This window comes from Alosa sapidissima, chromosome 15 (assembly GCF_018492685.1).
Source record: "Alosa sapidissima isolate fAloSap1 chromosome 15, fAloSap1.pri, whole genome shotgun sequence".
Taxonomy (NCBI): Eukaryota; Metazoa; Chordata; class Actinopteri; order Clupeiformes; family Clupeidae; genus Alosa; species Alosa sapidissima.
In genome coordinates this window covers 2,583,528-2,598,868 of record NC_055971.1, presented here as the reverse complement: position 1 = coordinate 2,598,868, position 15,341 = coordinate 2,583,528, and the positions used below count along the sequence as shown (strand labels likewise).

Sequence of the window (15,341 nt, the reverse complement as noted above, 5' to 3'; positions counted from 1 at the left end):
TAATGTCCATGCAGCTATTGAGACTGCAAGAAAAATTGTGCCTGTATACAGTCCACAGGGATACTACACACTTGTAAGGATGGCAAGGAAAAACAAGCCATATGATGTGATAGAACTTGGCCATACTGACTTCCTTGATTTCAAGTCTTTTTCACAACAAACAATGCGAAATAGAACCAAAGACACAGAGGGAGACAGTATCCGCTGGCAGAAATTAAAATGGCTGCGCTACACCAAGGAAAATCCAAGATGTATCCAATTCAAGTATGAATTGACGAGTGACGAGAGACGAATTCCGCATTCTTGAGGTTGGGCAACAGGAGACAAGAGGTTCACGTGCAATTGAGCCTAAAAAGTTGAACAAATCCCAACCAGGGATCAGTGCACTAAAAAAAAAAGACTTGATCACACTATGCACAAATGGCAGTATCCCCAGTTCCTATTTGGACTTTTACCAGTCTTTGAAGGCTTCTGAATCAACTGAGATGTAATGCATACAGTAGATTAAAAGTTTCTGAACATTTTGTTCACTTGATTAGTTAATGTCATTCATTCATGAATAGTGTTGTACATACTCCAAATACTTAAAAACATATTAATTCCTATGGTTGTCTAGTTGTATAGCAACATTTTTTAAAATTTGTTTAATATTGTGTTCACATGAGTTTAGTCAATGTCATGAATTAATGAATATTGTTGCACATACTTAAAACTTTGAAAACATTTTAATACATATTGTTGTCTAATCCACTGATATGGAATCAGAGTTCAACAAGTGAGATGAATACATAATAGCAATTTTAAAAAGTTTTCAAAATATTTTATTCACTTTGTTTACATGATTAGTTTAGTTAATGTCATTAATGTATGGATATTGATGCACCTCTCCTAATGTCTGTCTATTGATAGTGCAATGAATAAAAAATAAATAGCATTGAAATAAATCATCTAATATAAATCTTTTTTACTGCCTTTCATTGTGTAAAAATGACTGTTGCTCATTTACAAGCACATTCATATTCTTTTTTGCTCATGAAATAATCAGATACGACCATATGTCATATCCAAATGACATTAAAATATTGGTGCCAAAAAGGCGTATGTGACTATTTCTTAAATTTGGAAATGTAGAAAATAGTTTTTTAAAAAGATAAAGATAAATTATTATTCATTTAGTATTGCGTCATCCATCTGGGTTAATAAATGTGCTTTAAATAGGTCAAATCAGTACAGAAAGTAAGAGGAAACTATGGCCATTTTTTGTTTTGGCTCTACTGTAAAGTTGGTGAAATGTCACTTACGCCCTCTTGCTTCTCAGCCCTCGATGTGTGCAGCAAGCTCCTCAGTATGTTCTACCAGTCTGTTGTGGCCAGCGCCCTCTTCTATGCAGTGGTATGCTGGGGAGGAAGCACAAAGAAGAAGGATGCTGGGCGACTTGACAGGCTGGTAAGGAAGGCTGGCTCTGTAGTGGGAGCTGAACTGGAGTGCATCACAATATCTGACAAAAAGACCCTGAACAAACTGATCAACATCTTGGACAATGAATGTCATCCACTCTACAGCACTATCAAAAAGCAAAAGAGCTTGATCAGCTGGAGACTTTGCTCACTGCCATGCACAACTGAAAGGCTGAGGAAGTCATTTGTCCCCAGGGCCATTGAACTTTTCAATGCCTCACTAAAGGGAAGAGGAGAGATAGACTTCTCTGCTTAGTCTGTCTGCCTCTCCACCCTCTCCATGTTTGAGTACTGACTGCCCACTACTGCTTTACTACTGTTTTACTACTGTTTTACTAATGTACACAGCCTAATGTTTTCACTACTGTTTTACTGCTACACTGTTTTTCATGCTATATTAGCACACATGATCAATGGCTGCGGTCAGGCTTCTGCTACAATACTGAATGAATGAATGGCTATAACCCTATTACCTCAACCTGTTCTTGCACTGACATAGTTTTTTATTTTACCTTGTCTACATTATACTTTACTCTCCTATTTGTCCATATTATTTATGCTGGTCCCTAGACCTTATTCTTGCACTGTTGGACTAATGTTGGACTACCTTTTGCACCTTCACCATGACACTCACTCCCTTTAGCACCTTACCAGTCCCGGCCCTGTCACTACAAGCGTCTTATGCTTAATCACCCTCAAGCACATTGGACTTTCTAAATTTAATTTATATAGTGTATTTAGTATTTAGTTGTGTTAGTTTTCTTATCTTTCTTATCTTCTACTGTCTTTATTGTACAGTGGAGTTTAGTTATATGTTTATACTTATACTTATGTTTACCATTTCTGCTGTAAGTGCATGTTGTGTGTGATGTCTGTATTCTACTGAGACCCTTGAATTTCCCCTTGGGGATCAATAAAGTATCTATCTATCTATCTATCTATCTATCTATCTATTTAATTTGTCTGATCGGAAACATTTAAGTATGACAAACATGCAAAGAATAAGAAATCAGGAGGGGACAAACACTTTTTCACACCACTATATATGCATTTATGTCATGAGGACTGTAAGAGCATTCTAATGCAAATTTTATTTTTATATGAGTTATGTGTGCAACATGTATAAAACATTGTGCCATTAGTGTTAACATTATAGATGTATTTAGTTCACAGAGTCATGTGCACATACATTTGTACTATTCCATCAAATAGTGTTAAATCTTCCAAAATTACTCCTGTGTCTTAACTATGCAGATAGATAAGCAGGCTTTCCAATAGCTATCAAAAGGGTCATTGTGAAAAACTGGTATTGGCTTTAACAAAAAGTAACTGTTGTATGGTACAAAAACTTTGAAATGATATATTTAATAGGGAAAGCTTTCTGAGTATATTGTTAAAATAACTGTTATTAAGAACTGAGGACATTTTTTGAAGAAACAACCAGACTCAGAATCTTCCTACGTATATCTGGTAAATTTAGGCCATATATCAGAGGATTTAGTAATGGAGGAATCACAATAAATTCCAGGGAAATCATCAAAGCTATAGCACTCAGAATTTTGCCAGGTTCATAACGACTAAGTGCAATATCAGAAAATGTCGCTAATGAGTAGGTTACAAAATTTACAATGTGAGGCAAGCATGTTTGTAGTGCTTTACCTCTAATTTCCGATGTACCTCTGTGACAGACAATGAGAATCCTAATGTATGTGAACAATATGAAACCTGCAGGCAGGAAGATTGTAGTTACAGTGACAAAAAATCCCAAAATATTATTACTGACTGTTGTCACACAAGAAAGTCTTACTATGGACCAATTTGAGCAATATACTCTTGGTATTTGACTGCCACACAGAGGTAACCTTATAGAAAAATAAATGACAAGGACCATCCAAAAGATTGACCAGGAAAATGCGCTGAGAATAAGCAGAAATGTTCTCTTTTGTGTCATTATGTTATGATATTGCAGTGGTTCACATATGGCTACATATCTGTCATATGCCATAACAGTTAATACTGTGAATTCGGATATTGCATAAGTGTAGATAACAAATATCTGTGTGAAACATGCAGGACGGGAAATTGAGTGACTCTTAGATAGAAGATCAACAGAGAGTCTTGGAAAAAGAGCAGAACTGCCATACAGAGAATTGAACAACAGACAAGAAATTAAAAGGTACATTGGTTCATGAAGAGACTTTTCCTTGAATACAACCAGTATGATACTTAGATTGAAAAGTATGATGAGAAGATACACTACCACTGCTAACAGAAAATAAATGATTCTTACATTTTCATAACCCTTAAATAATGTGAAATAAAAGTGTGATGGTGTTGTCTCATTTTCCATTTCACTATCCTTTTGAGGTCTTCTGAAACAAGGAAAATAATTTATTGTTAATAATACATTTCAATCAATGGTCACTGATGTATCACATGTAGGAATTAATATTAACACACACACACACACACACACACACAGTACATGCATATCTGTATAACTGAATAGGACATACTGGTTTTATTACACATGACGTACCTACACCTATTATATTCAGAAAGATATACATGCCGACTGATTTAATGGTTTAATAAAAGTTGCTCCAATGCCAGTCTTAGCAAATACATATTCTATAAGAAATGAAAACATGTAGTGTTATGGTTGCTTTGAAATGAGTGAGACATCAATGAGCATTAAATGCTTTGTGATATGAGAGAATAAAAGTGTTCTCACCTACAGCAAAACTGTAATACTGGATTTTGTACATTCATTGCCTCTTGTTTACCATTCAGTAGCATTATTTAATGAATAACTCATTATCCCTAACAACAACATCTTACACAGCTGCAGTACAAAAAATATGCTGTATGTAAGGATTAACATCAAGAAATGAATGTCAAGTGACCCTAAGGAATATTACTATAAAATAATAGTGAGTGCATTTATTCCTATACCTTAAGCCTCATCAGTTTAAACACCCGTCTGAACAGCCAAGCATTCACACCACTTTTAAACCTTACCGTTGGATACCTCAGGGGTATAAACCACATATTACAGTGCTCTTGAGTTTCAATCATCTTTTTGTTTTGCATTTTAGAAGGGCTGTATATTCATAACAAATAAAACTACTCTGTTTTACAACTAATATTTAATATTTCTGATAGTATTTCTATTTTAAAGGACCAATCTGTAACCATTCCAAAAATGATCACCATATGTTGTCAGAGAGTAAGAAAACACAATGAATTGAAGTAATGGCTTATTTGACAACATTACTCTAACCTAAAATGAGTTACGGGGCGGAATCTCTTGGAATTTTCGTTTATGTTTTGAACAATTAATTCTAGAATAGCGTATTAATAATGGGCTAGCGCGTCCTCCTATTTTAGGTTGCCAAATTAGCAAAGGCCAACTGTCAACAGCTGTCAGTTGTAGTCATGAAAGCCTATGAGAGGCAGGCAAATTTCCAAAATTAAAACAAGAAACAAATTAAGTGGACATCGGAGGAGCTTCCTGAGATGGTGACGTCTTCGTGAAACCAAGAATATCAAGTCTGACGCAGAGCTGGCCATATTTCTCCACAACAGGTAGCCTATGCTAAACTTCATCGCTAACTTCAGCTAAATATGTTACGTTGGTTAGAGAGGTATTTTTTGTTTTCACTGTTTCCGTAATGTGTAGCTGGGTCATGGTTGGAGAAACTAAAGCAGCTGCAGGTCAACTAATGTTAGCTAAGTCTTCATTACATCTGGCAACCCAGAAGAGGCTCACGTCTGGTAGTCTTGAGAACGTTCACCAGTGTTGGCCTACAGAACGTTCGGTAACAATCCTACAAATCGCACCTTTAATACAAAATATAACGAGGGGTTAAATTGGGATTTCTTTTGTGGCGGGGCTGCTATATCATATCTTCAGGGAAGTCTTAAAGTGGAAATGAAGCAGTGAGAACTGTGACGATTTTTTGGTTGCTTTTTCATTTTTGAAGATACATGGATTTTCATTAAACCTGAAATTCAAGTAGTTTCACTGGAAAATGACATGTCAATAACGTCTTTCGCCACTAGGGCGTGGCCATGTTTTAAAAATGCAGGCGCTAAGTCATCAGAATGGTTAGCGTTTGTTCGTGGATGTTTTATCCTTAACTTTATTTCAATATGCCTCTGCAAATTCTGTTGATGTTTGTTTTTGTGTTTGTACAAGAACAAGGGCCGCTGTAATGTAGCCTGTAGGCCTATCAGAGACAGTACTTAATTAGATTTAACTTCAGTCACAATAATGTGTTTGGATGTTCTCGCACAACTTGTGGAATTGGTGAATAAACTCGGGGGAGCGAACTTCCATTTGTGAGTAAGAGGTTTCTTTTTGTGATTGAGTAGTATCGATGATTGCATTTGTTTCGCTCAAGTAGAAGTGGAAACTATTTGCAGAGACGTGCGAACCTGGTGAGAACCTGTTGTGGGTACGCTAGCCTACGCCTGACTTGTGTAGGCTACTCTGTAGTAGCCTAGGTCTGTGATTGTGACAGGCATGGTTTTCTGGGTAGACGTTGTGTATGGACTGTAGGCTAGGCGTCTGAGTTTTGATTTGTTTATGTAAGCTGACATAAAATAACATGCTGTTCACTTTAAGTAAATAAATGCACGGATGTGCCGCTTGTAGCAACCATAGATTTTAGGGTTCATGCTTGTGTAGAAGGGAACTATACTCTCATTCCAGCTTAATAATCAAGGAACACTATGGGCACAGCAGCACAATGATATAATGCAGCACCTGAAAATAGTTCCTGTAGTACAGCGGGTAACCATGAAAATTGTGCACTTTTTGAAAGAAACATGAAACTTCTGCCATAGTTAGGTTATACCATAAGGTTTATTTTCAGATTGGGAGGGAAGTCAAATTTGACCTCTGAGGCCCGGGAAAGGTCAAATTCAAGATGGCCGCCAATAATATTCAAAAGTGCCTCACATTGGAACCAAACACAGTAGAAAAACACTTAAGGTGTCATTTCCCACTAACTTTTGGGTGCCCATTCTGTATTGGTTGAGCAACAAGGTTGAGCTGCAGCAGACGAATCGGTTAGTGACTGGATTATTACGCCTGAATGAGAGTATAGTTCCATGTCAAATCAGCCTAGAAAATCGCTACATTTGATTTTCTGTTGGTCTTAATACACTTTCTAACTTGAGAGGAGACATGTTTTAAATAGGAAAATTACCGGAAATCTTAGTCACTTTTAAACGTGATGCTAGCAGGCGAGATGCTAATGGACTAATTCGATTCAATGATCTATGCTAGGCTGGAGCTAAAAGTGGTATCGCCAGACTCAGAGAACGGCTGGATGAACTGGAGAAATATAAAAATCAATTTAAGGGGATGTGGAAAATGAGTGTACTGTAATTCCCCAAATTATGGAATATCCCTTTAGTTTAAAGGGAAATATACATTTATGAACATAGATCAGCATGTTCTAATGTCTTTGAGATAGCTTATAGCGCCTGCAGTACATGCACCGTGCCTTGGACGGATCTTGCATGACAGGTGCGATCCATGCTTTTAAAGCTTCATCAGCCTCCCATTCCTTTCTGTATAGTGCTTTTTATATTTCCCCCACCTTGACATAGCTCAAAACCTATCCAACTTAACTATATTTATCTATATTTTGTGTAGAAGGGAAAAACAATTAAATACATTTTAAGATGAGTCTGAAACATAACAAAATGTAGAAAACTTGAAAGGGTCTGAAAACTTTCTGGTTGCACTGCATTTATTGAAATTAATTGATGAAATGTGTGATTAGTATGGTGTGAAAAAACCGGCCAATCACCCCAGATAGCAAGGGGCTGGTGGCCCACTGGGGTCCACTAGTGTTGCAGACAAATTGCCCAATATTTTGCCACTATTGGTCTAAAATCTTTTTAATTTGTTCAGTAATACTCCATATATCATTTTAATAACTTTTCTTAATGTGCATGACAAGTTAAATTTAAAGAGATGGGGGTCCAACAGTGGACCACAAGTGGCACGCCACCGGCGGCATACCACCAGCAGTCCGCTATCTGCCAATCTGATTTTGCTATCTGGGACGTTAAAAGTAGCCCACATTTCAGCCTCTCCGTTTTCAAAAATAACATCATGCACACCAGTTTTCAGAAAGATTTTTGTCACTAACCTGTGTAAATATACCGCAAACCTGTAGGTGGCAGTGCAACGAGAAGCCCCCATTAGCCAATCAGAATCCCGAAAATAGCAACAACAGCAACGAATCCCTCCCTCTTTCTCTTTTGAACTGTATTTGCAAATGCAAACAGACGAAAAGGGTATGCACCAACTTAAATCCGTCTGCTACTCTGAATGCATCCATGATTGCCATAGCCAAATGAAAATGTAAACATAGGTCGCACTTTTGCCGCAGATGCATGCAAGTTCTGGCGCATACGTTGGCTGTCTAAAACTCAGTTTTTCTCAGTTTATATGCAAACGTGCAACCAAAGTTTTCCAAAATTACTTACTTGATAAAACATGTATGAAGTGCCTGCTTGTGAACCCCTGGTGAAATGCTCACAAATGCTTTGTTTTTTGGGTATATTACAGATTCCAAAACGGATAGTTCTGGTTCTTGACTATAATTGCCTGAATCATGTTTGATGTTATAAAATCCAGCATAACCCAACATGTTGACCGCATTTCATTTTATATTACCGTGGCATGAATTGATAAAAACATTAAAGTTGCTGCGTCTCAATAATATTGGCAGAAGAATGATTATCTATTGAAATTGATCTATGAAATCATTTTTCATTTCTCGTTGCTGTGCCTTTATTTTATGAAATCTTGATAGAAATACTGTATGTAGTAACTATTTTTAAAAGAATAAGCCACTCGAGTCCATATGTTACACTGATTTTAGAACAGCTACAAGCTCCGCTTGGCGTCATGCCTAATAACGCCATGCTGTTCCATCATGTATCCTACAGCAGTGGTCTCCAACACGGTGCCCGCGGGCACCAGGTAGCCCGCGGGACGGCTATGAGGCGCCCCCAGCGCACCTTCTAAAAATAGCCAACAGGTCGCCTGCAGATCACGCTCTAAAAACACGCTCCATTGTGAAGTTTTCAATATATATTTAAGTCTAGGCTAGAACCATTTTAAGAATGTATGTAGCCATACATCTGTAACATTAAATTTATATTGGTGATACCTTACAAATTGTAGCTGCGTTAAAGGAGAATTCCGGTGTGATATTGACCTAAAGTGTGTTGAAACATGATACAGAGTGTGAACGTATGTCTCATAGCCCATCTCGGCTTGTCCCCTGCACTCCAAAATCTGGCGCTAGTTAGCCGATGCTACCAACAGCTTTTTCAATGGTATTCCAAAAATAATTCCGTGGAAATGCATGGATTCCAGTTGCTGCTATTGGAAGAAACTGGAATACATGCATTTCCACTGAATTATTTTTGGAATCTGATCCCTTATCATACCTGTTCATTCTTACTCGTCGCTCGACTTATCGTGACTAAATTCAAGATGGCTGCAAACGCTAAACTTCGTGAAGATACTGTCTGTATAAATCGTCTTGTAAGTAAACTACCAGTGCTTTTTCAAAGTTCTCAATGTCTCGTTTTAAATGTCAGGGCCCTCGGAAGTCTACCAATGAAGTGTGGAGATACATTGAGCCTCGTAAATGGTGTAAAACAGTGATTTATTTGCATGGCTAGCTCGATGCCGGAGCACCACCATTGAAAAAGCTGTTGGTAGCATCGGCTAACTAGCGCCAGATTTTGCAGTGCAGGGGACAAGCCGAGATGGGCTATGAGACATACGTTCACACTCGGTATCATGTTTCAACACACTTTAGGTCAATATCACACCGGAATTCTCCTTTAAATTTTAGCCTTTGGCTCCAATCCGTTTCCCATTCAATCTTTAAACAACAACAGAAGCGGAGCGAATACATGCTGCTTGCACGCATACACAGTAAAGGGGAAAAAACTTGCTCGTCTGGTGTAGCCAATGGAAGCATATCTTTGCAAATGTTCTGTGGCCATTCTATGTTCGTCAAATACGGTTCTTGCATGATTGTTCAAGGACTGAAAAACAATTGCTTTAGCTCACAGGTCTTTTCTCCTCCGTAGGCTACTGCCGTATAATAGCGCTGAAAATGTTGTGGCATGCTTGACTGAGCAGGACTGTACATTACCTTTTTTGTCAGATCATGGAGAGATTTCAGGTGTGCAATAACTTTAAAAGGAGACTTCATATGTTAGGGTGGTGTGGGTGATTACTATTGAAATGTTAAAACCGAATTGTCCACTGAAATCAGAACTTAAACAACCCCTGAATTCATAATGGTGGGTGGGTATAAATTGGGTACACATTGTAACCCAAATTATTAATTGCACAAAAATATTGTTTTTTTGTTAAAAAAAATAAGATTAGATTCCCCATGCAAAATGAACAAACTGAACAAATATGTTGGTAGTGTTGCATATTGATATTAAAGGAACCATATGTAAGATTGTGGCCAAAACTGATACTGCAATCACTTTCAAATTACTATAGAGTGGTGTAACCCCTCCCCCTCCCCCCTGACTCGAGGTTGCCAACCCGGATGCCAAAACACTTCTGACTTTGTGATTATAGATAGGTAGAGGGTCACGCATCAGGCCAAAACACAACATGACATGACAAAACACAACATCAACATCAGTTGAGGGCTGCAACTTCACTTTTTAAATGGCAATATCCTGGCCGGACTAACTGTTGTCAGTGATATTAGTATTTGAAATGAACATGATTTCTTAATGTCTAGTGACATATCAGGGCCATTTTATGATTAATTGAAATACATGTCTTACATATGGTTCCTTTAAAGTATTGAAGAATCAAATGAAACTAGAGTGAATGAAATGAAATGAAAGACTTATAGGCCTACAGAATATTGATAATTTAAAAGTAAAAATCACATAGGCCTATTATTTAGGAGGACTAAACTCGCAATAAAGGGGTGAGGGTCTGTTTGTTTCAAATGAGTAGCCCTCCATATGATTTCGGGTCTTCAGGTAGCCCTCATTCCCAAAAAGGTTGGAGACCCCTGTCCTACAGCCTCTCGGGGCATATTGCTTGATAGGACTGTGAAGAGTGACAGGAAGTGAGTGGGAGAGATAGATGGAGTAGGATAGGGAAAAGACTGCATGTTGGATTTCAACCCAGTCCCCATTGGCACCGTAGACCTGTATGTGGTATGGATGTTGCCATGGGCGTAGATTTAGGGTGGGACTAAGGACTAGTCCTAATCAATATTTTAAGATGACAAAATTGTCCCCATCAATATTGTAGCGAACTTATTTGTGCTGCTGATCATTCCGACAGCCAGCACAACAGCAGGCTACAAGAACGTCGTCATATAATTTGCTGAAAAACAGAGGGGGAGGGGGAAGGGTTATCTGACATGCACGCTGTAGGCCTACAGATTGGTGAATGACTATCCAATTGCGTACAAAGTCATTTGAACTATGCCTGTTGATCACGCCTCTTGTGCAGTAGAAACACGCACGGAGAGTGTCAGGCTACTGTACTTGTTTGCACCGGCAGTCAAGCGAGCGGGTGTCAACGACAACGGTAAGTTAGGGCTGTCTGCCAATACCTATCTATCCCATAAAAGGCCAGAGTATTGTGATATTCCCTTTGCCCTTCAGCATGTACATGTTTGCCCCTTTTTGTGGTTTGTAGATCAGCTATGCCACCCAAAAATACGAAGCTTTCATTGCAGTATAGGCAAAATACTTAGCCATACAAACTGGCAACTGGTGACCAGGCTTTCAAATGCGGATTTTACTGTGTAAAATAGCATTAGCTGTTAGGATATTACCCAGGATATTGTCACAGCGAACCTAGCTTCTGTAATCTTTCAACCAAAGTTAGGAGTCATGTTGAATAAGGGTGTGCCGCACGGACAGTCACATACAGTAGGCTACACCGTCACTGAGTGTTGGCTAATTGGGCTACCAATCTTGCAGTAGGAATAAACAATGGATCCGAGACATTTTCCTGTTCGTATATTCTGTTTATGTAGGCTAATGTATTTGTGAATGTAGCCTGCACAATGCAAAGAAATAAAAGATAAACTGGTGCATTTCCATACTCATAGAAATGAACATTGCGAGACACTCTCTCTTCTATGATATTATCCCAGAAAGATTTTCTTTGACTTGTTAGTTTTTTGAACATTTATTTTATCTAATGACATAGCAAACATGATGAATTTAATCCACATATCCTTGCACTTGCGAAACTATTTTTCAGCATTCACGTTCCTCTTAAAGTTACAGGCACTCAATTAGATTTACACACCAAATGTGATGATATAGACAAGTGTAGCCTAATAATTTAAATATCAATATGATGTAATCGAATTACTAAATATGTTTAGCTATTAGTAATCATGCAGATCATAAAATACTATACATAATTATCAATATAAATGTATAGTTTATATGAATTCCAAAATATGAAAAAGAAACCTATGACAACCATCACTTTCAATGTGTGTGTGTGTCTGTGGAGGGTCAATCAAATTCTATGATTGCCACTGATGTGAATTATCTCACAAATCACACAAACCAAATCAAATTTTAAAAAAATCGCAATAGTATCGAAATTGAGATTCTTCACTTCCTATTGGTATTGAAACAATAATGTTGGTATCGTGACAACAGGAGTTGTGGATGTGTCCCCACCAAAGCTGAGACCAAACCTACGCCCTTGGATGTTGCAGCTGGTTGTGCCGATTGCGGCTTTGTTGTTGATGTCTGTGCAGGTTCTCTGGTTAGGCAGCCATAATAATTTGCTATTGGCTATAATTTGCTATATGATTTTAATATCTAAATTATGTGTAATGATAATTTTAGTGCAAGGGAATGTTAGGCTACTGCTTCGTGTCATACATCGCAAGTCACGTCATGTTCACATGCAAACAAAGCAAACTAACGTTAACTTTAACACCAAAATGCCTGGAGACATGGCCGTCGCCATGTCAATGTAGTATTGCCAGGCAATATTAGTTCGGATCGAAAGAAAAATAAACTAAAAGTTTTCCCAATCAAGATATAGCATACTTCTTAATTTTGGTGTCATAAAATATAGAAGCATAACATTAAATTGCCTAGTAGAGTGTCCATGTAGCGTGTCAATGTAGGCCTAGGCTACGTGCCTGCGCAAGTGAAACTGACAAACCGAACCTCTCGTGGGTAGGCCCAGTGTTGTAATGTAACGGAGTACAAATACTTCGTTACTGTACTTAAGTAGAAATTTCACGTATCTGTACTTTACTTCGCTATTTCAATTTATGCAACTTTCACTTTTACTCCACTACATTTCCTAGATAAAATGTGTACTTTTACTCCGTTATATTTCCACTAAGCATCTTCGTTACTCGTTACTAAAACAAAATTAGAAGAAATGTGTGCGAGTGCAATAAGGGAGGTTTGGCGAATCTGCTCCTAGATTGCATTACGCACACTCTTATTTCAGGGCGTGTTTGTTGCTAAAGGAGGAGGACGCACAACTGAAACCGCCATGAGCACGAGCATCTACTGGAGGACCTTCCATTATCATAGACGACCACCCCGACGATAGTGGTGAACAGAGTAGTGATGAAGATAACGTCATACACCAGTGGCCGTATTTGCAAGAAATGTTTCTGTACATTGGCAGCTTCTGTGAAGCTGAACACCCCGTTACCTGCCTCAGCGGCCTGTGAAAGGCTATTTAGCAGGACTTAATTGTCTTCAGTCCAAGAAGAGTAAGACTGAATCAGGCCCGGGGGAGTAATCGGGAGAATTCCCGGTGGGCCGCTTCACTTTTGGGCCGGTCAAGGAAAAAAATATTGACATTGGTCACGTTAGTCTATCTTTCCTTAAAGTAGGACACCAATGCAATGCCTCTGCATGGTTTGTAGCCTACGTGAGGGAGTTCTCCCCTCCCAAAAAGAGTTGGTTGGGTCCATCCATATATAGCCCGTCTTTTCCAAAAAGTTTTCTCAGATACGGGGACAAGTAGAGAGGATAAATTAAAGTTATTTAATGGGCCTGAAACTCCCGGGCACTGAATTCTGGCAACTTTGAAAACCAGCTTATTTTGAAGATGAACAGACACCTTTTCAGTTTCAACTAATGACTGGCATATTAGTAGATGCTGGACATAGGTGGCCTGTGTGTGTGTGTGTGAGAGTGAGATGGTGACCTGGGGAGTAAGCCCTAGAAATGCTTATACCACATGACCAAAATGGTCTCCCTACCAGCAGGTCTTTTTTTTTTTAAAGAAATTAGTTATTTATTTTTCATTTTTACCTGAAGTTCATACAAAATCATCTTTGATGTCAGCTCTAAAAATATGCTGTTTGTTCTTTGAACTTAAGAGAATTGTGCCTGAAAAGTCCTAGAAAAGAATGTGATTTTGGTTTGATGAGTGAGATTAAGAAGATGAATATGAATATGCTTTATGCTTTACTATAAGAAAGCCAAAATAAAGTTCACAATAAAAGTTCAAAATAAAACCGCTTGCTTTTTACTTTTTACTTTTACTTCAAATACTTAAGTACATTAAATATCAGAAAATTACTTTGATACAGTATATATCAGATACTTTAAGACTTTTACTTAGGTAATATTCTAAAAGAACTTTCACTTCTACCAAAGTCTTTTTCTAGTACGATACTTGTACTTTCACTCAAGTATTGCTTTCTAGTACTTTATACAACACTGGGTAGGCCAGAAACAACTATATTTAAAACCACGAATGAAGTGGATTACTGTTACTGTTCAAACGAGCGATTTGATAGCCTAATCCACTGCACGAAAAAAAAGGAAATAGCAACTTGTTCTATTTATAACAGATGAATATCGTAGCAAATAGTAGCCTATGGCGATGGCAGCTTAAAAAACATTTATTTCACTCATTTCATGAAATGAACGTAGAATGTGGCCTGTTGCGCAAAGAAATTAATTAGGCAGATGATCTGCATCTCCGTTAACCGAAAGCTAGTTTTCATCTCTATTGTTGGCGTGAAATATGTCTCCATAGTGTCAGTGAAGTGATAACATTATGCAGTTGCAGGTAGCCAGTGTTCACGTCCCGGGAGTCAGAAAGAAGCTACCAAGACGGGCCCTGCTCTGTTTCTGTCCCTCCCAAACTGCGCTAAAATTGTGTAGTCTATTTAACAGCCAGAATTAAAAAAAATGCCCAGGGAGGCCCTTTTATAATCCACACTACCTCTTACAAAATAGACCTACTCCAACGTCCATCTAGCTCTTGTGAAGTATGAACTTCTACAACACTGCCTACAGAGTACAATTGTCAGCAGTCAGTAACAGCATAATGTGACTTAATGGCCTGTGTGATTGGGATGTGGATTGCTCATTTATTATGAGTAGGCGAGGTTATAGTATGGCTATGGTATGGTATTCTCTCCAATATAATAAATACAACACATTTGGTTTGGCAAGAAATTTGGCAATACTACTTTCACACAATTGATGGCACCCCTGCATGGAGACAGAAGATTGTCCGTTTTGCTTTTAAGGATTTTATCCGCAATGGCAAAAAATGGAACGACATGTAGGCTATGCTTACTTTAGACTCGGATGAGTAGTGGACTCGACTTGGATTTTTTTTTTTATGACTTGGAGTTGACTCAGACTTGAACACTGGGGACTCGAACCTGGACTCGGACTCGAGGCATAGTGACTTGACTACAACACTGTCAATCTACACAGTTTGTTCACTCCAAGTTCAGCGTGTGCCCGATGACTTTGAAAAGCCATCATCAATGGAGCTCAGAAATTATGAGTCACTGTAAAGGAGTGCGCCCGAGTGGATGGTGG

The 15,341-nt window shown here is 38.3% G+C and overlaps 1 protein-coding gene across 1 annotated transcript; it reads right to left on the bottom strand.

Moving 5' to 3' along the window:
• Window positions 1–2,576: 2,576 nt before the first annotated feature.
• Window positions 2,577–3,825, bottom strand: LOC121684097 (putative gustatory receptor clone PTE03). Its single transcript, XM_042064027.1, has one exon. It carries the CDS (start codon window positions 3,805–3,807, stop codon window positions 2,866–2,868), a length of 942 nt encoding a protein of 313 aa, XP_041919961.1. The 5' UTR covers window positions 3,808–3,825; the 3' UTR covers window positions 2,577–2,865.
• Between the last annotated feature and the right edge of the window lie 11,516 nt (window positions 3,826–15,341).

What these genes read in the sequence shown, in the direction of transcription:
- LOC121684097 (XM_042064027.1), bottom strand. Translation starts at nt 3,807, where the DNA reads ATGGAAAATGAGACAACACCATCACACTTTTATTTCACATTATTTAAG.